The 27,798-nt window shown below is 49.6% G+C and overlaps 1 protein-coding gene across 3 annotated transcripts in view; it reads right to left on the bottom strand.

The window, feature by feature from the left end:
- Positions 1–1,842: 1,842 nt before the first annotated feature.
- Positions 1,843–27,798, bottom strand: part of CHDH (choline dehydrogenase) — a 32,468-nt gene continuing 6,512 nt past the window's right edge. For 2 of the 3 annotated variants that reach the window (XM_039477515.2, XM_074403669.1), the window contains exons 3-9: positions 9,152–9,913; positions 8,352–8,503; positions 7,516–7,645; positions 6,340–6,474; positions 5,116–5,258; positions 4,478–4,580; positions 1,843–3,734 (exon numbers count right to left, since the gene is read on the bottom strand). In XM_039477515.2, coding sequence (XP_039333449.1) covers positions 3,316–3,734; positions 4,478–4,580; positions 5,116–5,258; positions 6,340–6,474; positions 7,516–7,645; positions 8,352–8,503; positions 9,152–9,854 — 1,785 coding nt within the window. In that variant the 5' untranslated portion in view covers positions 9,855–9,913 and the 3' untranslated portion in view covers positions 1,843–3,315. Of the gene's footprint in view, positions 3,735–4,477; positions 4,581–5,115; positions 5,259–6,339; positions 6,475–7,515; positions 7,646–8,351; positions 8,504–9,151; positions 9,914–12,580; positions 12,669–27,798 lie in introns of all 3 variants that reach the window. The other variant, XM_039477514.2, reaches the window with a different exon arrangement.

Raw genomic sequence — 27,798 nt, 5'->3', positions numbered from 1 at the left:
CCTGTGGGGACAGCCGAGGCCACTAAACAGGGCCAGTAGAGATGGGCATTTTAGCTTTAAAAAAATCTGTATTGGAACCGATGTTAAACCGGCTTATCAGTAGAAGCATGAAATCACCTCTAAGTGGTGGGACATGGTTGGCTGGAGAAGAATCTGTCTTTTGTTGGGTTTTTTTTGGCACGTGGGCGGGCGGGAGGGGGCAGTCTCACTCTATCACCCAGGCTAGAATGCGGTGGTGCAATCTCGGCTCACTGCTGCCTCCGCCACCCAGGTTCAAGCCATTCTCCTGTCTCAGCCTCACAAGCAGCTGGGACTACAGGCATGTGCCACCATCCCCAGCTAATTTTTGTATTTTTAGTAGAGATGTGGTTTCACCATGTTGGCCAGGTGGGTCTCGAACTCCTGTCTCAAGTGATCCACCCGCCTCGGTCTCCCAGAGTGCTGAGATTACAGGTGTGAGCCAAGTCCAGCCAAAAAGAATCTATTTGAGTTTGTGGAGATGATGATGCCTGCAAAGCACGCTGCCAGCAGAAAGACTAGATGCTTGGGTGCCTACAACTCCTGCTTCAGGAGCTCACCATCTCTAGTCGGGCTAGCAGATGCTCTTGGCCCCCATGCAGCCCACCCCTGTCCCCCGTTCCATCAGAACAGCCTTCTATTAGTGCAGCAGCTTCAGCACAGCCTTCTGCCACAGCTCGGGGCTCCTGAGAGCCCTGGGCACATGCAGAGCGTTCTGTTGTGCTATTTGAATCACTGTTTGCAAAGCACGTTTCTGTTTTTTAGGTACTGCAGGCTTTTCCCCAAGGGGCCTGATTCCCTGTGAGACTGAAGATGGGGGACTCTCTGTGCACTCCACTTTGTAGCAAGTTCCTTTCTCCCCATGCTGGCTTTCTCAGCTGACAGCCTCTCCTCCTGGGTTGAAAGGCTCCCCTCAGGGGAACTCTCAGGTTCTGGACATGTGACACTCACCATCTTTTCTTTTGAACCTCATTTCTGTTTATGGCCAAATTGTACGACCGTATAGAACATGACTAAGTATTTCAGAGAGAAGGGCCTGGTGCAACTGAACAGAACCCCCAATGAGCTCCTCTTACCACATGACATTTTGCTTATTTTAAAATACAGCCACCGGACTGAACAGACCATGGTCTCACAGGCTGACATACCATGGGACGCAGAGATAATAGAAGTAAGTGACTGTCACCCTGCCGTATCCATACGTGTTCCAAAGAATAAGGGTCAGCAGAGTCATGGCTGGCCTGGGACCATCCCCTGTCCCCGACTCCACACATGCTCCAGCAGGAGGGCTGCACGAGGCCCTCCGAGCCCTGGGACTGGCACCTGATCTGCTGTTCCTGCACACCTGCAGGCAACCCCGAGACACAGGTGACTGATGGCCATGGACTGCTGCTGTGGGGCAGGTGGGGACCCTCCGGAGGAGAAGTAAGTCTCTTGGCAGGTTTAGAATTTTCTTTCTTGACCCTCTCTTGGAACAAAAAATAAAAAATACAGGTAAGATTAAACAAGAGCTGCTTAAGATTTTTAAAAGGAGAGGTGTGATGGGTTTCCTCCATTCTGCCTTTCTAGAAGGCTTTTCTCAGAAACCTAAGTTGTGGCTGTCAGGCCCCCAGCGTCTATAAGCCACCTTAGTCTCCTCCGATCCCAGCAAAGCCTGGAATCCCCCAATTCACTCCTGTCCTTACTCTGGGCCTAGTACAGCGGTTTCCATGTAACAACACTTTTCTTCCCAGCCCTTGACGGTAGATGTGGATGTCTTTGGAAGAATCCTAGTGCATTTCATGTTCATTACCTCGTCGGATCAGTCTGGAGAAGGCGTCTCAGTTCAAATGTAAGTGACTGGATTACTTTATTGAATGGTAAGAAATTTAAAGAGCAAAGAGCTGTTGTAAATGCTACTTGTGTCTTTTTTTCCTCCAAAACTCCAATCTTGAATGCTTCTTTCAGTGGCGTTTCTACAAGAACAGGGTGTGCATGGCTGTGCTTAAAACTGCGCTTAACTGCATTTTCCATCCTGGTCTGTTCTTGTGCACGTCTAGAGAATAAGAATTAACCAGCCTTTTCCACTGCTGGGGCAGCTCAGGCTGCCAACTCATTTCCCAAGCCCAATATGAGAGAGTCCTTTCTCAGACTAGCTGCTTCAGTAGGAAGCAGTGATCTGGTATGTGGGGTTTGCTCTGGGTTTCTGCATTTCTTGGTAAAAGGAAACCCTTTTAAAATGCTAAGTCATGAAACCTTCGGTAGTGAAGCCAAGTGGCATTCCCTCCAGACTCCTGTCTCCTTGAATAAGGTCCAAAAAAATCTCAGGGTTTTTTTTTTTTTTTTGAGACAGGGTCTCTCTCACCCAGGCTGGAGTGCAGTGGTGCAATCAGGGTTCACAGGAGCCTCGACCTCCTAGGCTCAAGCCATCCTCCAGCCTCGGCCTCGCAAGTAGCTGGGACTATAGGTGTACACCAGTGTGCCCAGCTAATTTTTTTTTTTTTTTTTTTTTTTTTTCAGAGACAGGGTCTCACTATGTTGCCCAGGCTGGTCTTGAACTCCTGAGCTCAAGTGATCTTCCCAAAGTACTGGGATTATAGGTGTGAGCCACTACACCTGGCCCTGGTTTAATAAGAACCAGAGATTCAGAGAGGTGGGCCACAACCCTCTCAGAGTGACCCAGCTGAGCCCCAGTTACCTGCCTGACTCTAAGAGTGAAATTAGGAAGGGAGAAAGGGAAAGCCAGTTTTTCTGCCAGCAGGCAACTTTCCCCTCTGATCAGGGACACCGGGGCCTTATGTGCCAGCCCAGGCTGAACTAACTACTGTGTGACTCTCTGCCTCAGCTGAAGCTTGCAGCTCAAGGAGGAGAATGCCCCTTCCTTGGTGAACCTGTGCACATCTGGCAGGCACCTAGCTTCTGTGCATGCCCTGGGAAGGAACCACTCCCTGGGTTAGAGAACGCCACGTGAACACAAGACAAAGGATACGGCAGGAGTTAACCCTCTTCCCCTGCTGTCCCTCCAGGAGGCAGGGAGGAGCATCTCAGCCTGAATGCTGGCCTTTGCCAGCGGCCCACAGAGAAAGTCTGGGGAAAAGGAGCTTGATCCACTGTGCAGTATTTGTCTCATTTCCCAAGAGTTTGTCCCATTCTCAGCCACTGAGTAGGGATAAAAGGAGAGGTGTGATAAGTAGCCATTCTCAGCCACCTGGATCCTAGGGTGCTAGACAGTTTCTGGAAGGAGCCTGGGAACAAGGGCTGTGCTGGCCCTCTTGGCTCATCAGGGGCTTCCCCAGTCATCCTCCAGCAGCAACTGTCTTAGCGCTGGGTGGCCAGCGTCCTGGGCTTGTAGACCGGGACGTCTTTGTCCCAGAGTGCAGGCCGCCCTTTGATAATGTCAGCTGCCTTCTCCGCTATCATGATGGTGGGGGCGTTCAGGTTGCCGCTGACCAGGCTGGGCATGATGGAGGCATCGACAACCCTGAGGTTTTCCACCCCGAGGACCCTTGTCTGTGGATCCACCACGGCGGTGGGATCAGATGGCTGGCCCATCTTACAGGTGCACGAGGGGTGGTAGGCACTGTCGGCTTTTGCCCGCACAAAGGCATCTATCTCTTTATCTGACTGAACATGGCTTCCCGGCTGGAGCTCTTTCCCTCGGAACGGAGCCAAGGCTTCCTGTGCAAAAATTTCTCTGGTGAGCTTCACACACAGACGGAAATCCTTGACATCGGTTTCTGTTGAGGAGAAGAAACAGGTGAAAACCCCTCCTTTCGCCATGCTGTCCTCACTGGAAGATTCAGGGCATGGAGAAGCTCCGTAAGCTGTCTGAGCAGATGATGTTTGGGGACAAAGTTCAGGGCCTTGGGGACTGAGCCAGCAGGCTGCTTGTCACCTGTTGGTTAGACTGTACCGTGCAGCTCAAAGGCAGCATCCTACACAGACACAGCCTGCCCAGAGGCCCAGGTTGAAATCAGGGGTCTGACTTATCTGTAGGACAGGAATGAGAACACACACCCCGCCCCTGCCACAGGGTTGCTGTAAGCACCCTGCAGCCATCGCTGGGCAAAACCCACCCAGGGGGCAGTGCTCATTTCTGCTGCATACAAAGAGGCAGACTCGGCAATGGAATGTGCTTTTAGAGGCTGCTCAGAGTAACAGCAGGAACAATGCTCTAGCTACAGACCTGGCACCCACACAGCTCGGTCTCCCTCACCTCGTGGCAGATTGTTCTGAAAGATGCAAATCTCCCATGCTGTCTAAAATGAAGCCCCGGGGTTATTATTTCATGTGTCCCAGGACACGAAAGGGCTGCCGAAGCAAGTTTACAGGCTGAAGTGATGGGGTGGAGGATGACAGAGGGCACTTTTGTCTTGGAAAGTGTAGTCCAAGGGTATGATTCAGGGACAAGCAGGAATCTCCTCACAAGGCATTCGTTTGTTCAAGCCCAGGGCCAGGAAGAAGCAGGTGGCTGAATTACCTGTTGACAAGTAGTTGGGCTGGATCACAGGGTGGTCTTGGGGATTGGCACTTCTCAGTTTCAGCCAGCCCACACTCGTGCCCCGCATGGTCCCCACGTGTACCTAGGAGAACACAGAGGAAGCAGTGATGGTCCCTCCACAGACATCCACAGTGACCTCTACCGACCCTGGTTTACCTGCAGGGTGGGCCTCTGCTTCCAGAGTCAGTGGGGAGCAGAGGCATGTTAGCATTTGCCCACATGGTACCCACCTCCACAAAGCAATTACAAACCACGTCGGTGAATCACTCTTTCATCCCTGGCCTCATACTCCATGGCTGAAAGCTTTCAGAGGTGGTGATCCCAGGGCCAAGTCAGCACCCCCGTTTGTCCCATTTCTGGCACTCGGAACCTCGTCTGCATGGACCAGTCATACACTTGGCACACACCACAAAGACTGACTGGCTGGCCTCCCTCCCTGCTCCTCTCTCCACCCAGACATGGTGGACAGCTGGAAGGCAGGGGACAGGCTTCTATGCCCCCGACTCTGCAGCCATGTGGCACCAGGGAGAATGCTGCCTTGGAAAACGAGAGCATCTTCCTTCCTGGATGATGGGAAGGAAACACCCTGGGGAGCCAAGGCTCCTCCCCCTGCTCACCTGGTAAGCCTCCTGCTGGGTGGGGACCCGCCCATGGTCAATCACTTGGGATGGCAGGAAATGGAACTGGATATCCGGGTGGGGGACCCCAGGCTGGCTGCGGATGAACCCACCTGTTTCCAGATGGGCAGTGGCTCCCTCCCCTGTGGAGCAGAAGAGGATGAGGCAGAACAGCCAGTCAGGGCATGGCAGGTGGGCCAGCTGCTCCTGGCTTTCCTCCTGGTGAATGGATCCAAGTCCTGTCCACATCAGTTTACCCTCAGCAGAAGGCTCACCCAGCACCACACCATAAAATGTCAACTATTTGCCTAAAGTGGGGGCATCAGCTCTGCCCTCTACCTGGGCCAATTCTGCCACTGCCAATGCCACCTGCTTTCCTGGCTCTTCCCACCACATAGTACAGCACACAGTGCATAGTAGGTGTGTGAGAAATACAGGCTGAGTGGATGAGCAGGATTTCAAACTACCATTTCCTGGCCCAGGTGCAGCTAGAACTCCAATGGAAAAGGTTGAAGGAGGAATGCTGATTCTGCAGTCTAGCCCCCAAGTCTCCTCTCTCCACCTTTTCTCCCGGCTCCTTGGACCTCACCTGCTGTGTAGCAATACGCCATCCCTGCCCATCTGTAAGGAAGAGCAGCCCCTAAGCCCTGAGGAGTCTCACCTTGAGCAGGCCCTGGGCCACGCTCCTTGGCACGACCATTGCTTCTGGTCCTTGCTTCAACCTGTCGGGTTGAAACTGTGCATCCCCATTTTTTTTATTTTTTTATTTTTATTTTTATTTTATTTTTTTTGAGACGGAGTTTCGCTCTTGTTGCCCAGGCTGGAGTGCAATGGCGCGATCTTGGCTCACCGCAACCTCCGCCTCCTGGGTTCAGGCAATTCTCCTACCTCAGCCTCCTGAGTAGCTGGGATTACAGGCACACGCCACCATGCCCAGCTAATTTTTTTTGTATTTTTAGTAGAGACGGGGTTTCACCATGTTGACCAGGATGGTCTCGATCTCTTGACCTCATGATCCACCCGCCTCGGCCTCCCAAAGTGCTGGGATTACAGGCTTGAGGCATCCCCATTTTGAAGATGGAAAGACTGAGACTCAGGGCTAAGGTAAATGGCATAGTTCAGCATCAAACCCAGCATGCAGTGGCCAGAACCCTTGCTCAGCTCCTGAGGAAGGAGGTCTCAATGCTCACAGTCTCCTCCCAGGTTACCGTTAAGTGTGCTCACCTGTGAATTTCCAGAGCCACTCCAGACCAATGCGGGCCTTCCGCAGGGGCTTCTGTGCTGAATGGAGGGTGATGGGACGGGTGCATGCCTGCTGAATGTAGATCTCCAGGTGGTCTTGCAGGTTCTGGCCAACCCCTGATACGGGAGGGAATGAGTAAGAAAATGGCTACCAAGGGAGCTCAGCTGCTTCTCAATATCCCCCTGGTTTTGAAAAATTCTCCCCTATTCACTTATCTTCGGGACCGAGCAGGAGCTCAATTTAAAGACTGTTCTCGGTTTAAAGGCTGCCTCCCAGAGACACCATTCTTGAACTCCTGGCCAAGTATGGCCTGCCTCAGATGCTGCCAAGGCTGCCTGTCCTTGTCACTTACTCCCAGGGCAGCCCCTGGGTGCTCCTTATCAGCCCTGCTCAGCAGCTCCCTCCATGAGGGCAGGGCCCACACATTCAGCAGGCACTGCTTCGTTAGCAGTGGCTGGATGGTGATGGCCAGAGGGGCAGAGAGCAGCCCCATCCTCGCCCCAGCGTGGGGAAGGAAGAAGCAGCCCTGTCGTGCTATGCAGCCCTTGCACGAGTTCATCCAAGCCTTTGGGCACACTGGGCAGGTCACTGTCATGAAGCAGCACTTCCCCGGGCCCTGCAATGATAAAGCCTAAAGGCACAAAGGCCCAGCCCTCCTGGAGTGAGGTTATCAGGGAGGGCAAGAGACAGAGCCTGGCCCTCAAGGGCATGAGAGACAGTTTATGAAACCAAATTTAGGTCTTAACAGGGAGAGCAGGCTCTGGAGCACTGAGCTGACCTCATTCATGCTCAAGGCAGCCAGTGCGTCCTGCAGATGGAAGGACGGGGCCCGGACCCCTCTCACCATAGAGCTGCCCTGGTGACACGCCCATGGCTGACCCAGCGGGGACTTCACAGGCAGATGCTCCCTGCTGCAAGGCGCCCTTCTCCAAGTGAAATAGGATGGCCGGGGAAGAGAGAGGGAAAACACACAAGGCTCTTGGGCCCAGGGGTGACGGGGTCCAGTGAGCCTGGGAGACTTTCAGGCTCATGAGGATGATGTGACAGTTCCAAGGAGCACTGACTGCTACCACCTCCCCACTCCATGCTATTAAGATATACTAAGCCATTTGCTGAGCAGAGACAGCCCCTGGGGAGCTATAAAGAAGGGGGCTCACCAGGCAGGTGGCATACCACAGGGATGCCCAGTTTCTTGAGGTCGTCAGCATTCCCGACGCCTGAGAGCATGAGCAGCTGTGGAGAGTTGATGGCACCTCCGCTCAGAATCACCTCCTTGCTGGCGTAAGCCTGGAAGAAGCAGAGGTCTGGCTGGTTCACACTCCCCGAAAAGCCAGCTCTTCTCCTGACTCACAGACCAGCGTCCTGCTCTAACCAGCACCATGAGAACACGGCCTTGGGATGTGGAATCCATGTGGCACGCCGGAACATGGTGACTGCTATACAGCACCTGCTCACAGGCCCCAGAGCCAAGGAGAGGAGGCTCACTGAGTCACTATTTGAAAGCAACCGGCAGGGGCAACTACACCTAGATAGTAGCAATGGCCTTAGAAACAGGAGGGGTCAGCTTACATGAGATAAATGAAAGCAGACATTCAAGTGAGTGGTCTAAAGCAGTAAACCAGATCTACACGTGAAGGTGCAAAACAATCTGACCCCCTGCCAACAATGCAGAAATATAAAGTATGATCGCATACATGGGTTTCAAAACCTCTAGTATAAAGCTATAGTTTCCTGTGAGGTCAGCGCCCTGAAATGGTGTGGAAGGCTCTGAATTAGGCGTGCACACAGGGGCACTGACACCACGGGCCCTCTGCAGGTGGTCGGACTGGGGGCTTCCTCACCTCCACCAGCCTACTGCCACCAGCTGCTCGCCCCCCAATCACAGGTACGAGCACATGGGGCTGGGGGTGAGGGTGTGAGTCCTGCCTCTGAGCTCGACCACCAGGGTCACTGCCCACTCCCTTCTGCCAGGCGCCCACTGCAGTCCACTCACCCTGCAGCTCTGCCCATTCTTGACATAGTCCACGCCTACTGCACGGGTGCCCTCAAACAGCACCCTGCTCACAAGCGTCTGGGTCTCGGCCTTGAGGTTGGTGCGGCTCAGTGCTGGGTGCAGGTAGGCACAGGCCGTGCTCCACCGTTTGCCTGCAGGACGGAGTGAGGTAGTCAGGCATGGCCCCACCCTCCCCGGTACCTGGGCAGAAGGAAGGAGCTGGGGAAAGAGTGGATATGCCCAGCTCTGACTGCAAGACCTGCCTTTAAAGCTGGGACAGAAAGAACCTACCCTACAGAAGTCCACAGCTGCCTGGGGTCCCTGGACACAGGTGGAAAAGTACCCTTCACCCTCAAACAGGAAGACACAGAGACTAGGAGCATGGCCAGAGGGCTAAGAGCCTTGAAGAGGCAGGCAGGAGCCCTGGGTCAGCCCTGGCTTGCCTCTGCCCTGCTGCGAGCAAGGCCCTTCACCACTCAGTGTGCCTCAGTTTCCCCATCTGCAAGTCTCTAGAGGACTTTGAGCTGTCTGTCCAGGGAGCCGATTCTCCATTATCCACACAAATGGGGGGCAGAGGTGCAGAGAACACCGAGGTCACCATCGTGTATCGCTCACGGCTCTGGGTTGTATTCTGTTGGGGTGTACTGAGCCACATCCCTTCCCGCTCATGCCAGGCTCAGTGTGCCTGCCCATGCCGGAGCCAGGGGTTCCGGAGCTTAGGCCGACATGGGCGGGTGCTGGGGTAGGGAGCAGTGCTTTTAAAAAGAGAAGAGGCAGGTGGAAGGGAAGGGAGGCCACACCTTCATGGATGGTCATGTCCATCCAGCCGAAGCCCTCCTGCTGGAAGCCGTTCATGTCCTCGGTGAGCGGGTAGCCAGCCTGCTGCGTGGCCTCCAGGAACGCGCGGTGCAGCGGGTGGTTGGTCTTGCCCCGGGACACCCGCAGCGGACCATCGGCGCCCCGGTACAGGTTGGCGCCCAGCTCGTGGCCCTGCGCCTTGCGGAAGTAGGGCAGGCAGTGCGCGTAGTCCCAGCCGAGGGCGCCCTGGCGCTGCCAGCGCTCGTAGTCCTCGGCGTGCCCGCGAACATAGACCATGGCGTTGAGGGACGAGGAGCCGCCCCAGACGCGGCCGCGCGGCCAGTACAGCACGCGCCCGTCCAGGCCCGGCTGCGCCTCCGTGTGGTAGCACCAGTTGTACCTGCCGTCGCACAGGTTGGCCACCAGGGCCGCGGGCATGTGGATCTTCCACAAGAGCCGCTTGCTCCCCGCGCGCAGGTCCTTGGGCCCCGCCTCCAGCAGCAGCACACGCTCGGCGGGGTCCTCCGTGAGCCTCCCGGCCAGCACGCAGCCCGCCGAGCCCGCACCCACCACCACGTAGCTGTACTCGTCCCGGATCTCGGAGCCTGCGCTGGCCAGGGTCCGGGCCCCCGGGGGTTGCTGCCGCCTCACGGCTCCCCGTGCCAGGGCTCCGGGCCGGCCCAGGCCTCGTAGGAGACACCACATGCTTCTATCTAGCCCAAGTCCTCTGATCCACGGAGGGCAATGAGATGACTCAGTTCTCCCTAAAACAGGAAAAGGAGCTTTAAAAATCTTAAATCGGCATGCACGTGCAGAATCGGTCCCAAGTTAGGGCAGCCACACCAGTGTGGCAAAGCTTCAGGGCATGCTCACCAACGGCCTGCCAGGGCAGGGTGCAGCAAGCCCAGCTCGACGGTGGCTGCTCAAAGAAACGAGGAGGAGGAAGTGAGGGACACTCAGGAATTTCAGAACTGTTTTATATGTGCCAGGATGGACAGACACAGCATGGTGGGTGGGGCACCAAAAAGGCCCCTCCCCCAACTGAGGGGTAAAATGCTTCCCTGTTCTGTGTGTGTGAACCTGGAGACTGGGCTGGAGTCCACCTGCCGGAATGCAGGGGAGCAAAGGACTTTGCAAGGCAGAGAGAAAACAGGGTACTGGTTCTCATCCGTTCAAGGCAGCAGGCTCGGCCCCTAACACGTGCTAGCACTGTTTCCTGCCCCACCCAGTTCCTCTAGCAATACACAGAAAGACATCTACTCTCAAAACCGATGGTTTAGGCCTGGGAGAAGGACAAGACTCAAATAAATAACTGAAGGAAGATCAGCATGAGAGGCAGGAGACTGTAGAGCTCAAAGACTTTGACCTGAGGGGGCCATAGGGTACATTAGAGGGTCAGGGTCAGGGCTACACTCTTCAAAGGTCACTCTGTAGAATGCTAGCGTCTTAACACAAAAATGGCAATAGCTTTGAAAGGGCCCTTTCCTAACAATGTTCAAATCAATCTCCACATAGTATACAGAGATAGAAGAAAAAAACAGGCTATGCCATGAAAACCTCCACCAAAAAGAACACCTGATAACGCCCCACCCATGAGGCTCAGACCAACAAGGCCTGCCCAAGACTGAGGCTGAAACACAAGGAAACCCTGATAAATCCCACCAACCCTTCCACAAGCCCTGCACCAAGTAGCAGCAGCTACCGCTGGAGTGCAGAGGCTCTTTCTCCTCCTCCTCCCCAGTTGCACAGGCATAGGAGACAGAGGTGGCAGAGCCTCCTGAATGCTATGTCTGAGGCTGCTGGAACACTGAGAAGTACTCTTCGGAGCTCCAGGCCCCACACCAGCAGCAAGCAGCAGCCCACCACACCACTCCCCACCCAACAATGCTCCACACTAACAACCCAACAGAATGAAAGGCAGGCTCTTTGCTAAGCATACTATTTACCTCAGTCCCCACTATCCCATTAAACACAATGTCTAGCATTCAATAAAAAAAATCAGGATACAAAAAAGCAAGGCAAATAAATGGCTCCTTATCAAGAGATAAAGTAGTCAACAGAAACAGACCAAGGAGCAATGTACCCAGAAGTTAGAACCATCAAACGAAGACTTCACAATAACCAAGGTGAACATTATAAAGCTACAGTTGAAAAGGTGGACAACATACTGAACAGACAGGAAATTTCAGGCAAACATTGAGAACTGTAGGAAAAAACCGAAATGCAAGAAAAAATACGATGTTAGAGATGAACATTTTTTAATTGGATACAGCACAGAAAACAATCTGGAAACATAAAGAGAGGAAAAAGTGAAAGAGGGGAAGAGAGAAAAAACAAAACCACCAACAACTCTGGGACAGTATCAAACTAAAGTATGGATCACTGGAGTCTGAGAGGGAAAGTGGGGAAGGAAGGCCGGGGGAAAGAAGAACAGAGAACAAGGGAGGAGAAGTATTTGAAGAGAGAATTGCTGAGACTTACCCAAAAGTAGTGCAAGACAAAACACTATGGATTCAAGAAGCTTAGGGCATCCCACGCAGGATTAGTACAAAGAAAAACACATCTAAGTACATCACAGTTAAGTTGCTGAAACTCCGCAATAAAGAGAAAATCAGTAAGTAGCCAGATAAGAAGAAACATATGCAGAGGCATAAATGTAACAGTGACAGCAAACTTCTCAGAAAACATGCAATCCAGAAGATAACGGAGTGACAACTTTAAATACTGAAAGAGAAAAGAACCTCTACTAGTTTACTGAAATTGAAAAATTATCTATAATCAGGAAATACATCTTTATAAAGCAGATAATTTAGATGAAATGGACTAATTACTTGAAAAATACAAGCTGTCAAACTCACACAAGAAGAAACAGACACTCCAAATAAACTAATATCTATTAAAGAAATTGAATCAATAATTGAGAAAGCACCAAGCTTGACTAAGCTCACTAGTAATTTCTATCAAAAATTTAAGGAAAAAATTATACCAGTACTCTATAGTCTCTTCTAGAAGACAGAAACAGAGGAATTACTTCCTGACTCATTCTGTGAGGCTAGCACCATCCTAATATCAAAACCAGACAAAGACATTACAATTAAAAACAAACTACAGGCCATTACCTTTCATTAACACAGATAAAAATATTAGAAAATTGAATCAAATATGTATAGAAATAATTATATACCACAACCAAGTAGGCTTTATCTCAGGTATTCAAGAGTGGTTCAACATTCAAAAATGAGTTAATGTAATCTATCACATCAACAAGCTGAAAAAGAAAACTCACATGATCATATTAGTAGATGCAGAAAAAACACCTGACAAAATTTAACATCCATCAATGATAGAAACTCTTAGTAAACCAAGAGTAGAAGGAAACTTCCTCAACTTCGTAAAGAATATCTATAAAAACCCTACAACTAACATCATACCTGGTAGTGAAAAACTCAAAGCTGACACCAGGAACAAGGCAAGGATGTCCTTTGAACCACTCCTTTTCAGTATTGTACTGGAAAAGTCCTATAAATGCAATAAGACAAGAAAAGGAAATCAAAGGTATACAGATTGGGAAGGAAGAAATAAAACTGTCTTTGTTTGCTAATAACATTATTATTTATGTAGAAAATCTAAAAGAATAAAAAATTCCTGGAATTAATAAGCAATTATAGCAAGGTTTCAGGATACAAGGTCAATATAAAAAAGCCAATTGCTTTCCTACATACTAGCAACCAACAAGTGGAATTTGAACTTAAAAACACAATGTCATTTAAATTAGCACCCCAGGCTGGGCACAGTGGCTCATAAAACATCAACACTTTGGGAGGCTGAGGTGAGAGGATCACTTGAGGCCAGGAGTTTGAGACCAGCCTGGGCAACATAGCAAGACCCCATCTGATATGGTTTGGGTTTGTGTCCCTGTCCAAATCTCATTTTGAATTGTAATCACCAATATTGGAGGAGGTGACTGGATCATGGGGGCATATCATGATATTGCGTGAATTCTCATGAGATCCAGTTGTTTAAAAGTGTATAGCACCTCCCCCTCCTCTCTTTCTTCCTCCTGCTCCAGCCATGTAAGACAGGCCTGCTTCCCCTTCCCCTTCTGCCATGATTGTAAGTTTCCTGAGGCCTCCCCAGCATGTTTCCTGTAGAACCATGAGCCAATTAAACCTCTTTTCTTATAAATTACCTAGTCTCAGAAAGTTCTTTATAGCAATGGGAGAACAGACTAAATACACCACCCCTACAAAAATAAGTAACTGATAAAAAATAAATTAGTTGGGCATGGTGGCACATACCTGTAGCCCTAGCTACTTGGAAAGATGGCTTGAGTCTGCAGAGAGCTATGATTGAGCCACCACACTCCAGCCTGGACTCCTGCACCTCAGCCTATGTGACAGCAAGACCCTGTCTCTAAACAAATAAGCACCCCAAAGAAATAAATACTTAGATATAAATCTAACAAAATATGCACAAGATCTATATGAGGAAAACTATGAAACTCTGATGACATTTAAAAACTAAATAATGGAGAGATATTTCATGTTTGTGAATAGGAAGGCTCAATAGTGTCAAGATGTCAGTTCTTCTCAACCTGATCGACAAATTCAATGCAGTCCCAGTCAAAACCACAGCAAGTTATTTTGTAGATATTAGCAAACTAGTTCAAAGTATACATGGAGAGACAAAAGACCCAGAATGTCCAACATAATAATCAAAGTAAAGAGCAAAGTTGGAGGGCTGACACTACCCAATTTCAAGATTTACTATAGAGCTACAGTAAACAAAACAGTGTCTTACTGGTGAATCGATCCATGGAACAGAACAGAAAACCCAGAAATAGACCCATATAAATATAGTCAACTGACGTTTGACAAACCAGCAAAGGCAGCACAATAGAGCAAGGAAGTTTTTCCAACAAAGGGAGCTGGAATAACTGGACACACACACACACACACACACACACAAAGTAAATACAAAGACCTTATGCCCTGCACAAAAATTAACTCAAAATGGATCACAGACCTAAATGTAAAATATAAAACTATAAAAATCCTAGAAGATAGCACAGAAGAAAGAACACCTAGATGACCTTGGGTTTGATGATAACTTTTTATATTACAACACCAAAGGCAAGAAAGAATTGACAAGCTGGACAATCAAATGTGTGTTTTCTACTTTGCTAAAGACACTATCGAGATAATTAAAAGACAAGTCACAGACTAGGAATAAATCTGGGCAAAAGATACATCTTATAAAGGATTACTGTGTCAATACACAAATAAATGTATTCTTAAAACTCAATAGCAACCTGATTAAAGAATGGCCCAAGGCCGGGTGCGGTGGCTCAAGCCTGTAATCCCAGCACTTTGGGAGGCCGAGGCGGGTGGATCACGAGGTCAAGAGATCAAGACCATCCTGGTCAACATGGTGAAACCCCGTCTCTACTAAAAATACAAAAAATCAGCTGGGCATGGTGGCGCATGCCTGTAGTCCCAGCTACTAGGGAGGCTGAGGCAGGAGAATTGCCTGAACCCTGGAGGCGGAGGCTGCGGTGAGCCGAGATTGCGCCATTGCACTCCAGCCTGGGTAACGAGTGAAACTCCATCTCAAAAAAAAAAAAAAAAAAAAAAGAATGGCCCAAAGACCTTAAAAGACACCTCACCAAAAAAAGACAGACAGATGTCAACGATGCACATGAGAAGATGCCCCACATCCTGCGTCATCAGGAAGATGCAAATTAAAACAGTGAGACACCACTACACAATTAGAATGGCCAAAATCCAGACACTGACAGCATCAAATGCTGACAGGGATGAGAAGCAACAGGAACTTTCATTCATTGGTGGTGGGAATGCTAAATAGTACAGCCACTTTGGAAGACAGTTTGGTGACTTCTTGTACAAATCAACACACTTTTACGATGTGATCCTGCAACTGTGCTCCTTGGTATCTATCCAAAAAAGCTGAAAAATATGTCCACACAAAAACCAGAAAATAAATATTTATAGCAGTTTTATTCATAATTGCCCAAAGCTGGAAGCAACCAAGACATCCTTCAGTAGGTGAACGGATAAACTGTGGTACATCCAGTCAATGGAATATCATTTAGTGCTAAAGAGAAATGAGCCAGGAAACCACAAAAAACAAGGAGGAAACTTAAAAGCATATTACTAAGTGAAAGAAGCCAATCAGAAAAGGCTACAAACCATATGAGTTCAAAGATATTACATCCTGGAAAAGGCAAAACTATGGAGACAGGAAAATGATCAGTGGTTGTCAGGAGCTGGGAGAGGGATAAACAGGCAGACCACAGAGGATTTTTACGGCAGGAAACTACTCTGTTGTCTGGATAGTGGTAGATATAGGTCATTATACATTTGTCCAAACCTATAGAGTGTACAATACCAAGAGTAAATCGTAATGTAAACTACGGGCTTTAGGTGATAATGATGTGCCAATATAGGTTTATCAGTTGTAATAAATGTACCACTTTGGTGGGAAGATGTTGGTTAATGGGAGGATTATGTCTATGTGGGGACAAAGCCTATATGGGAAATCTCTTCACCTTCCTCTCAATTTTGCTGTGAGCCTAAAACCGTCTTTTTAAGAAGTATTTTTAAAACATAATAGAGCCTGACTCCATTTTTGGTGTTTGACTACTGACTACTTTCAAGCTCCCCCCTTCCCTCTTCCCTTCTTGCCCCATAGCTGGGCAAGTGAATAAAAAAGCCCTGGCATTCCTGCCCCAAGTATCACTGGGGAGGTTGGAGTCATACAAATCCAATTCATGTGTGCGGCTGTTACCATGACTCCATTCCCTAACCACAATAGAAACCAGGAACATTTGCCCTTTCCTTCACAGACTAGCCATGGCAGACCAGCCTGGGTGCTTGCCCTGCCCTCCCCCTGTGAAGCTCCATTCCATGACCAGTAAACCTTATTGTAGCCACTTGGTGTGTGTGTGATGTCTTCAGTCTCAACTTTCAAACCAACTTTCGGTGGTGGGGGGTTGATCTCACCCTCCATGGGCAACCACAAGACAAAACAATACCACTTACAAGAGCATCAGGAAACATGGCATACTTAGTGATAAAATATACACAGGACCTATTTACTGAAAACTACAAAATATTGACAGAAGTTAAAGATGACCTAAATAAATACCATGAACGGGAAGACCCAATGTTGTTATGATGTCAATTTTCCCCAAATTGATTTATAGATTCGAGGCAATGCCAATCTCAGCAGGCTTGTGTGTGTGTGTGTGTGCGTGGAAATTGAAACGCTGATTTCAAAAGGTATATGGAAATACAAAGGACACAGAAAAAGTTGTAGTTCAGCTGGTCATACAAAGAAACCCCGGCCGGGCGCGGTGGCTCAAGCCTGTAATCCCAGCACTTTGGGAGGCCGAGGCGGGTGGATCACGAGGTCAAGAGATCGAGACCATCCTGGTCAACATGGTGAAACCCCGTCTCTACTAAAAATACAAAAAATTAGCTGGGCATGGTGGCGCACGCCTGTAGTCCCAGCTACTAGGGAGGCTGAGGCAGGAGAATTGCTTGAACCCAGGGGGTGGAGGTTGCGGTGAGCCGAGATCGTGCCATTGCACTCCAGCCTGGGTAACAAGAGCGAAACCCCGTCTCAAAAAAAAAAAAAAAAAAAAAAAAAAAAAGAAACCCCACACAGCTGTGAAAAGGAAGGAAACATCGCACCTCACATCCTATGAATGAATCCTAAAAATATACTCAGCACACAAAAGGAAAATTACAGGAGGCTGTGGCCTGAATGAGACTACACATATATACAGTCACATATATACACATATATGTGAAGTTTTAAGACACACATTCATATGTGCACCAAATATCAGGGTCCCAAAATACATGAAGCAAACAACGAGAGATTTGAAGGGAGAAATCAACAGTTCTACAACAATAACTGCAGACTTCAATACTCAGATTTCAATAATGGATAAAAGCCAGACAGAAGATCAATCAGGAAATAGAGGACTTGAGTAACACTATAAACCAGTTGGAGACCTGACAGATATACACAAAACATTCACTGCAACAAGAGAATCCACACTTTTTCCAAGTGCACATGGAACATTCTCCAGGAAAGACCATATGTTAGGCAATGGAACAAGTTTTAATACATCTTAAAAGACTGAAATCAGGGAGGGGAAGAGCAAGATGGCAAAGAGAGGGCTCCATCCATCGCCCCCTCGCCCCCCCCCCCACCCCCACGGGAACACCAAGTTTGACAACTATCTACACAAAGGGAAAAATTTCATAGCAACCAAAAATCAGGCACCAGCTTGGCCACGATGGAGGAGAGCACCAGGAGGGCTCTTGGGTGCCCTGATTCCAGCCCTTAGCTCTTAAATGGCCTTTCCGGACCAACCCTGGGCCAGAGGGGAACCCACTGTTCTGAAGGATGAGTCTCCGGCCTGGCAGCATTCACCACAAGCTGGTTGAGAACCCTTGAGCCTTAAGTGAATACCGGTGGTGTCCTGACGGTACTCCCAGTAGGCCTGTGGTGGCGGCCATGGTGTGAGGCTCCTCTGCCTGTGGAAAGGACAGGGAGCAGTAGAGAGGACTGTGTCACACTGTGTGAGTGCCAGCTCAGCTGCAGTACAATCGAACACAAAGCAGGTTTCTAAGGTTTTTGACTCCAGTCCCTGGCTCCCGGACAGCATCTCTAGACCCGCCTGGGGGGGCGGCGGGTGAAACTTGCCACCCTGAAGGGAAGGCCACAAGCCTGTCGGGCTTCACTGCCGGCTGACGGTAGAGCCCCAGGGCTTTGTGTAAACATAGGCGGTAGCCACGTAGTGGTTACAGCATGCCTTGGGCGAGACCCAGTCCTCCGCTGCCTTCAGGTCTGACCCAGCACAGTCGCAGTGGTGGTGGCCACAGGGGTGCTTGTGTCACTGTACCTGTAGCTCCAGGCAGCTCAACACAGAGAGAGAGAGAGACTCCATTTATTTGTGAGAAAGTAAGGGAAGAGAACAAGAGTATCTGCCTGGTAATCCAAAGAATTCTTCCAAATCTTATCCAAGACCACCAAGGTGAGCTTGGTGACCTCTGAGAGTCTGCAAGAAGCAGAGTGTTCCTGGGCTTGGGGTGCCCTCTAATATGATACAGCTTTCATCACAACGCTCAAGCAAGACTCCATTTAAAAAAAAAAGAAAAAGGGCCGGGCGCGGTGGCTCAAGCCTGTAATCCCAGCACTTTGGGAGGCCGAGGCGGGTGGATCACAAGGTCGAGAGATCGAGACCAACCTGGTCAACATGGTGAAACCCCGTCTCTACTAAAAATACAAAAAAAATTAGCTGGGCATGGTGGCGCGTGCCTGTAATCCCAGCTACTCAGGAGGCTGAGGCAGGAGAATTGCCTGAACCCAGGAAAGATTAGAGTGAAGACAAATAAAACAGAAAATAGAAAAACAATAGAATCAAAGAAGCCAGTTAGGTCTTTGGGGGAAAAAATTAAAATGACAAACCTTTAGCTAGACTGACTAGCTAGATTGACTAAGAAAAATAAAAAAATAAAAAAAGACTCCAATTAGTGAAATTAGAAATCAGTAAAATAAACACTTTACTGCATCAAAGGGCACAATCAAGAATGAAATGACAATCCATAGAAAAGAGAAAATATTTGCAAATCATATATCTGATGAGATTAATATCTAGAATTTGTCAGAAACTATAACGCAACAACAAAAAAACCCAAATAGAAAATAGCCAAAGGATTTGAATAGACATTTCTCTAAGAAAGAAACACAAATGGCCAATAAACACAGGAAAAGATGCTCAATGTCACTAGTCATTAGGAAAATATAAATCAAAATCACAGTGAAATACCACTTCATACCCACCAGGACGGCTATAATAAAAACAAACCGGAAAGAAAAACAATTCTGATGAGGATATGGAGAAATGGAAACCCTTGCACACTGCTAGTAGGAATGTAAAACGCTGTACAGTCTGTAGAAGACAGGTTAGCAGCTCCCAAACACAGACCATGTGGTCCAGTCATTCCACTCCTAGGTATATACTCCAAAAACCTGAAAGCAGAAACTTGAACAGATACTCTTACACCAATGTTTACAGCATCATTATTCACAACAGCAAAAAGGTGAAAACAACTCAAATGTCTTTCAACAGATGAGTGGATAAACAAAATGTGGTATGAACATATAATGGTGTATTATTCAGCCTTAGAAAGGAATGAAATTCTGGCACATGGCTACAACATGGCTGGACCTTGAAAGCATTATGCTAAGTGAAATAAGCCAGACACCAAACGGCAAGTATTGTGTGATTCCACTTACATGACTTACCTAGAACAGGCAAATTCATAGAGACAGAAAAGAGATTAGAGGTTACCAGGGGATGAGAGGAAGGAAAACAAGGAGTTACTCTTTGAGGGAACAGAGCTTCTGTTTGAGATGGTGCAAAAAAGAACCGGAAGCGGCTAGTGGTGGTGACGGGTGTACAACACTGAGAATATACTTAATGCCGCTGAATTTGGCTTAAAGTGGTTAAATCGCCAACAAAATCCTACATGCAACTGACTTCTGGATCTTGTTAACTCAATCAAACCTATGAGGGAGAAATGTATAAAGCAGGCGTCCCCAAACTGCGGCCCCCTGAGGCCATTTATCCGGCCCCCCGCCGCACTTCAGGAAGGGGCACCTCTTTCATTGGTCAGTGAGAGGAGCACAGTATGTGGCGGCCCTCCAACGGTCTGAGGGACAGTGAACTGGACCCCTGTGTAAAAAGTTTGGGGACGCCTGGTATAAAGGAACTTAAGGACAGCAGTAAACTCTGAGCAGGGAGGCGTTCCTGGGGGTTTTCACCTGCACCGGTCACATTTTATTTCTTGATGTAGACAAGCACATGTGTGTGTGTTGTTGTGTAGTTTTACTAAAGAACTGCAGCAAATGACAATAATTAAAATCGACAAGATCAAGAGGCAACACAGGAGCTTCGCCAGGAGGCACAGAGCCTGCCCTGCAGGAGTGAAGACAGATTGCTTCCTTAGGCAGCGGCAGGTCATTTACTCTTCCGTCCCCAGTCATTCAAAAACCCCACCCGACATCACAACTCTGCTCCAACACTCCCCTTGATGCTCCCACCCTCCCCACATGAGGGAGGGGCCTCCTACCCAGAGGGAACTCCTTGAGGGCAGGGACTCCTAAGCTGCTAGCGTAGTGCCCTCTCAGGCCAGCAGGCTGGGTGGGTGGGCAGACTGACCAGCATGCTGCAGGAGTTCCAGGGAAGCAGCCCCTTCCACTTCCCTGGGCTGCCTGGGCAGGGAAGGAGCTGCCTGGCATTGGCAGGATGGAAGGTGGGCAGGAATGGGAGCAGGGAGACAGGATAGCATGTATGTTCATTTCTGTGTGTTGGGGTTGGAGTCCTCCCTGCCATGTCTGGGTTCTGAAGTTGGTGAGGTGGCATCTGAGGCTTCCCTTTTGACTTGGGGGGCCTACACTCCCAGCCCACTCTGTTTCCTGAAACCAACTGTGGCCAGGTCCAGTCCAGCACCTGGACCAGATGAGCAGGATGTGACTTTGCCAACCGCCATGCACAAGAAAGAAGAAACTTGCCGGGCGCGGTGGCTCAAGCCTGTAATCCCAGCACTTTGGGAGGCCGAGGCGGGTGGATCACGAGGTCGAGAGATCGAGACCATCCTGGTCAACATGGTGAAACCCCATCTCTACTAAAAGTGCAAAAAATTAGCTGGGCCTGGTGGCACGTGCCTGTAATCCCAGCTACTCAGGAGGCTGAGGCAGGAGAATTGCCTGAGCCCAGGAGGCGGAGGTTGCGGTGAGCCGAGATCGCGCCATTGCACTCCAGCCTGGGTAACAAGGGCGAAACTCCGTCTCAAAAAAAAAAAAAAAAAAAAAAAAAAAAAAGAAAGAAGAAACTTATGCCTGGTCTACCTTACAGTCAAGAGGAAAAAACTCATGTGACATGTGCCCTCCGGTGGTACTGGGCAGCCCCACCAAGCCACACCTTCCATCTGGCCAGCTGGCCTTGGTGATGGACACCTGGTCCCTGAACTGCCACTGTGTGGGAAGCAGGCTTTGGTCAACTCGAAACCCCCATCCCCAATGCCAGTGAAGTGAGTAGACCAAGCAGAGAGAGAAGTAAGAAACACGGCGGCCACCACGTCTTACTGGTTATGGCTGGTGGCTTTCATTGCCACAGCCCTTTGTAGCATCAGCTAACAATTCTCATTTCAAATTCTCAAATCAGTAGTCAAAAATTGGTGGGGTGCAGTGGCTTGCACCTGTAATCCCAGCACTTTGGGAGGCCAAGGTGGGTGGATCACTTAAGGTCAGGTTAAAAACCAACCTGGCCAACATGGTTAAACCCCATCTCTACTAAAAAAACAAAAAAATTCAGGTGTGGTGGTGGGCACCTGTAATCCCAGCTACTCCGGAGGCTGAGGCAGGAGAATCTCTTGAACCCAGGAGTCAGAGTTTGCAGTAAGCTCAGATTGCGCCACTGCACTCCAGCCTGGGTGATACAGCCAGACTCTTTCTCAAAAAAAAAAAAGTCAAAAGACTGCTGTTGAAAAGTCTGCTAAACTTTGTGGTTAGAAAACTGATTGCTTTATAACACAAGACAGAATTCCATGTAATTCTGAGCATGTGGCCAGTTGCACAACACATTTTATTACTTCGATGGAATTAAGCTGCAAAAGGATCACACCCAGAAGAAAAGGCTTACGCACCATTCCAGAAGTGTCTGTACTTGTGACACATCTGCCTACAGACTCACACGGCTGGAGGAAGGAGGAAGCTTCCTGAAAGGACCCTTCGCACAGGGCCCCCAGCAGCACTTGCTTCCTCACCACATCTTGGTGTGTTTTCTTTCTAGCTCTTGGCGAGGGGAGCTTCTCTCCCAGGGTAGGCCAAGAGCTAGAAAGGTAGCTGTGGACAAGGCTCAGGTAGTCCTACCACAAAGCTCAGCTACGCATGAGCTTCAAAGCCCAGAAAGTTACTTCACAGCCCTGAGCCCTGGCACCCTGAAGCCAGCACTGCCCCAGGCTTGCACTCAACCTTCACACCTGTAACTGTGGCCATGGGCCAGGCTGATGAGGACAGTCTTTCTGGGGAACTGCAAAACATGTGGTAAGGACCATGGCCACCTTTGCCTTCTGAGGGTCATTTGCCAAAGGAGGATTCAGGGCAGGTCACCTGCTCTTTTCCACCTGGCCTTCTAGTACTGGCTTTGACCTGCAATCTCTGTGAGACCTCAAACACGATTCCCTACATGCCAGGCTGGGCTTTGTGTGGGTAAAATACACTGCTCTTTGGTTGCCTTTGTCTGATCATAGAGGTCCATTCAACCATGGGACCAAACTGAGTTATATTAACAGGAGCAGCTACCCCCGCTGAGCACACCACGTGGGTTATCAGGTTTAAGCCCCCAAAGATGCTGGGTGGGGTGGAGAGTCTTCATCATCTTTCCATCACCATCAGCCCCATGTCATGGAGAGAAAAAGAAGGCTGAAGAGGTCGAGCCCCTGCCCCATGTCAAGCCAGAGGCTGGGACCCTCTCCAGCACAGGCCCAACCGACGAAGCCACATCACAGAAGCCAAAAGGTCATGGTCAGCATGCGAAAGGGTGCCAGACACCAAGTTCCCATGCCAGGGGTCTCAAGCCAAGAAGGCTTGGCTGCTTTTCTGCATCCCAGCAGAGCTTCCCGTCTGAAGCACAGATATTCAGGAGCACAGCTGTCTGAATATCCAGCCCTGCGGAGGGCTGAGGGGAAGGTAGTACAGTTGCCAAGGGTGGGAAGGATCCCAGTTAGAGAATGAGACCTGGCTGGGCCCAGAGGCCATGGTGGTCCAGGGAGTAACCCTGGGCAGCTGCTCCCCCTCCCACAGGAACTTCATGCCACCCCAACCCAGGTCCCCACCTCCCGAAGAGAATGGGCTTCCTCATGGCTCCCCGGGCCCTCCTGTTCTAAGCCTGACCAGGCCAGGCCCCTGCCTCTGTAGCCATCATCCCACTGTGAGCCTCACTCTCTGGGCTCCAGGTGCACGGTCCACCTTCCCTTCCTCTCCAGGGCCTTTGCACATGCTGTTCCCTCCTCCAGGTATGGGTCCTAACCTCCTTTCACCTATTCACTCCTCACCTTCCCCCAGGCCTTGATTTCCCTGGAAAGCCCTCCTCACCACTGATCACATCCATCCTGGGACTTCTCTGTGTCACTTACTGGGACCTCAACAGGCTAACAATGAGATGAGCTGTGGAAGGCCCACATCCCTAGCTGAGGGCTCCACGCCCCTGCCTCCCACCGAGTGCTGAACCTGCCTGAGGCTGGCATTCCGTCATGCTGGCTGAGGGGACGCGTGCAGAGGATGAGGCTGCACGAGGCCTACAGCAAACCCACCGTGGGCAGTCTGAGACATGGATGCTGAGCTCATACACCTGTGCCAGGACCAACAGAAGGCACCCCCTGGGAATGTTCTGGATCCAAACCTGGTAATGGTTACCCAGGCATACACACAGATCAAAGCCAGTGCGAGGTACACTTTACTGTATAACTGTTGCACCTCAATTAAAAAGTGTAAAACAGTTTTTCTGAAAGCATCTTCTGGGCTGGGGCAGGAGGACTGCTTGATGTACCTGAGGAGCCGAAGACCAGCCTGGGCAACATAGCGAGACCCAGAAATTTTTTCTAAAACAAAATTTGTTTTTTAATTAGCCAGGCACAGTGGTGTGTACCTGTAGTCCTAGCTACTCAGGAGGCTGAGGCAGGAGAATCACTTGAGCCCAGGATTTCAAGGCTGCAGTGAGCTAGCACTGTTTCACTGTACTCCAGCATGGGCAACAGAGCAAGACCCCGTCTCTCTATTAATAAAAAAAAAAAAAAGGCATTTTCTTCAGTGTCAAGTTTCTCTTCCCAGGAATCTTATCTCCCATATATTGATACACAATTAACAACTGAATAGGAAACTGCCACCTGGGAGATGATTCTGGACAGTGCAGACATGGCCACTGTCCACATCACTTGGCCCCTTGTGTCGGGAGGCTTCTTGGGCAGAACCCTCCTGCCCTGCCCTCTGATCCTCCTAGTGAAGAGGGGCATATGGGGCAGGGCTGAGGCTGGTCAGCACACATCACAGGTTGCCACAAAAATCCAAGGTGGAGCCCTGAAGTCTGACATCGCATCAGAGCTCTGTCAGGCCTCACCATGTGACCCAGGGCAGGGGTTTCCTGTTGGTAAGGCGTGGACACTGGCCTCTGTGGTCACCTCCGATGCCTGTGAGTCTGCCCCCCCACTGCCCCTCTGCTGCCCTACAGTGGGTGCTTCCTCAGCCCCGGAACCCTGTGCTTCATGTTCCAGGCCCTCTGCACACACCCCTCCACTCTCTAGCTGCTTCCCCAGTTTTTAAAACCTTCACAGTGGTCTACACCAAAACCAGAGTGTAAGGTGGAAGGCTACGAGATGGCTCACACCTGTAATCCCAGCACTTTGGGAGGTTGAGGTGAGCAGATCACCTAAGGTCAGTAGTTCAAGACCAGCCTGGCCAACATGGTAAAACCCCCATCTCTACTAAATATATGAAAATTAGCCAGGTGTGGTGGTACGCATCTTGTAGTCCCAGCTACTTGGGAGGCTGAGGCAGGAGAATCACTTGAACCTGGGAGCCAGAGGTTGCAGTGAGCCAAGATCACACCACTGTACTCCAGCCTGGACAAGACAGTCAGACTGTCACCAAAAAAAAAAAAAAAAAAAGAGGGCCGGGCGTGGTGGCTCACGCCTGTAATCCCAGCACTTTGGGAGGCCGAGGTGGGTGGATCACGAGTTCAGGAGATCGAGACCATCCTGGTCACATGCTGAAACCCCGTCTCTACTAAAAAATACAAAAAATTAGCTGGGCATGGTGGCGTGTGCCTGTAATCCCAGCTACTCAGGAGGCTGAGGCAGGAGAATTGCCTGAACCCGGGAGGCGGAGGTTGCGGTGAGCCGAGATCGCGCCATTGCACTCCAGCCTGGGTAACAAGAGTGAAACTCCATCTCAAAAAAAAAAAAAAAAAAAAAAAAAAAAAAGAATGTAAGGTCCCAGGCAGGGGTGGGGGACCCAGTCTGCTCAACCTCCAGAGGGATGGCTCTTCAGGGTCGCCTACCATTTCTTTCCCTTGCAGGTGTTTCTATGAATCCAGTCTGTGCAGGTGCTATGGGCGTCCAGCCATGGGTAGGAGGCAGGGTGCAACAGAGGTCACTGCTGGGGAGACCCGAATCCCTTAGGGGCCCCTCCCAGAGTCAAGTACCTGATAGACTAGGGGGTCGGTGGCTGCAGTGCCTCAGGCCAGCCCCTGAGGAAGAGCGGCCACTCCGCTCCAGATGTGAAGTCCCTGCACTCCTTGCTGCACTGTGCCTGGGTTAAGTGGGCTCTGCAGCACAGAGGGCCTCAGGGGAAAGTGGAGAGGTGGGCGTGGTAAGCCGGAGCACAGCCAGAGGCAGGCTGAGAGGACAGAAGGCGCTGGTGTCCCAGCTCTTCTGCAGTAACACAGCAGCGAGAGAAAGAAAACTGCTCTTCCCTCTCCAGGGGAGTTGAAGGCCCTCCTCATGCCAGGCACACAGCAGGCTTCAGAGGCCACGAGTTACCAAGCTCTCACCTGGCAGAGCCTGTCCACAGAGCTGCTCTTCCTACCATGTGTGTTCACTTACAGACAGCAGTGGGGACAGCTGGAAGCTCTCAGAGCCAGGTATGCAGCAGGCACTCAATAAATGCTTGTCATGTGACTGGCATATAAAAATGCACTGTCCAGGGAGAAAAAGCAGACACGGAAGCCAAGGCCTAAGGGGCAGCAGCTCCTCTCATAAGAATGAGGCTGGCGCTGCAGAATCCGCCCACTTTTGTCCACCCCTTGGACACTACCTGGATCAGGCCACATCATCGCCCACTGGAACCCTCCCCACAACATCCTAGAAGTGTCCCTGCACTACTGATGCCTCCTCAGGCCACCCCACAACCAGCTCTCCACAGAGCAGCCAGGGTGATCTCAGAACAAGGGGGAGCCCAGACCAGCAGAAGGAAAAAAGATATGGGCAAGGGTCAGCTGGGGACTCACCAAGGTGACTTCACACCCAGGAGGCAATTAAAAGACTGACCCCTCCATCAGACCAGGCAGAGGTCTGAACGGAAGAATGCAACACCAGCTACAAAACATCCTTGCCCAAAAGTTCAAATCTGAATCTGATCACCCTTCTAGATCAATCCATCCGACTCACAGGAAATGCAAAGGTCAGAGCAACTTGCAAAGGTCACCATCAGCAGAACCCAGGCAAAGGGAAACCCCACAGTTCTTCAACAACAGATCCAAGTATAGAATGGATAAATAAGGGAGAGATGAGAGAGAGGAAGGAAAGCCTACAGGCTGTGAGAGAAGCAAGACCCAACCATGAGAATGTGCCGCTCCAGACTGGACCCTGGTAATTTGAACACTGAGTGGGTATGTGAGGATGTCAAAAAATCATTATTTGTCAGACGTGACTGCGATCCCGTGGTTATGTTGTTTAAACTCACCCTTTCATGAACCTTTGTACATTGTTTGTGGGAATGTAAATTAGTACAGCCACTATGGAAAACAATATGGAGATGCCTCAGAAAAAACAAAATAGAAGTATCATATAATCCAACAACCCCACTACTGGGCTGGATATACAGAAGAAAGGAAATCAGTATATCAAAGAGATAGCTGCACACCCATGTTTACTGCAGCACTACTCCCAGCAGCCAAGACATGGAATCAAACTAAGTACCCATTAACGGACAAATTGATTTTAAAAATGTTACACACAGTGGAGTACTCGTAAGAAAGAATGAGATCCTGTCACTTGCAGCAACATGGATGGAACTGGAGGTCATTATGTTAAATGAAATAAGCCAAGCATGGAAAGTCAAAAATCACATTCTTACTCATGGGGGGAGCTAAAAAAAAAAGTGGCTTTCATGAAGATGGAGGGTAGACGGGCAGTTATCAGGGTTCAGGAAGGGTGGGGAAGATGGGGGAAGACAGGCTGAGTAACAGGTACAATACATAGTTAGACAGAAGAAATGAGATTAGGATGTGACAGATGAGCATGGTGAATGTAGTTAACAATCTATTGTACATTTCAAAATACCTATGAGAATAATTCAACTATTTGTTTTCTTTTCTTTATACTCTAAGCTATTCAAACTTGTGCACTTAGATAACTCAACTATTTCTAAAGTTAAATATTTAAGGCTGGGTGCAGTGGCTCACACCTGTAATCTCAGCACTTTGGGAGGCAGAGGTGGAGGTGGGAGGATTGCTTGAGGCCAGGTGTTCAAGACCAGCTCGGGCAACATTGTGAAACCCATGTCTACAAAACAAAAATTTTTTATTTTTATTTATTTTTTTAAACAGAATTTTTTATTAGCTGGACATGGTGGCACACACCTGTAGTCCCAGCTACTTGGAAAGCTGAGGGGGGAGGGTTGCTTGAGCCCAGGCGTTTGAGGTTACATGAGTTATGATTCTGCCACTGCGCCCCAGCCTAGGTGACAGAGCAAGACTTTGTCTCAAAAACAAAAAAGTTATCTAGGGATTTGGCTTACAATCACCTCAGGGATTAGGAGGACATACAAAACA

This window comes from Saimiri boliviensis, chromosome 8 (assembly GCF_048565385.1).
Source record: "Saimiri boliviensis isolate mSaiBol1 chromosome 8, mSaiBol1.pri, whole genome shotgun sequence".
Lineage (NCBI taxonomy): Eukaryota > Metazoa > Chordata > Mammalia > Primates > Cebidae > Saimiri > Saimiri boliviensis.
The sequence above is the reverse complement of the archived record's forward strand: the minus strand, read 5'-3'. Positions and strand labels throughout refer to the sequence as shown.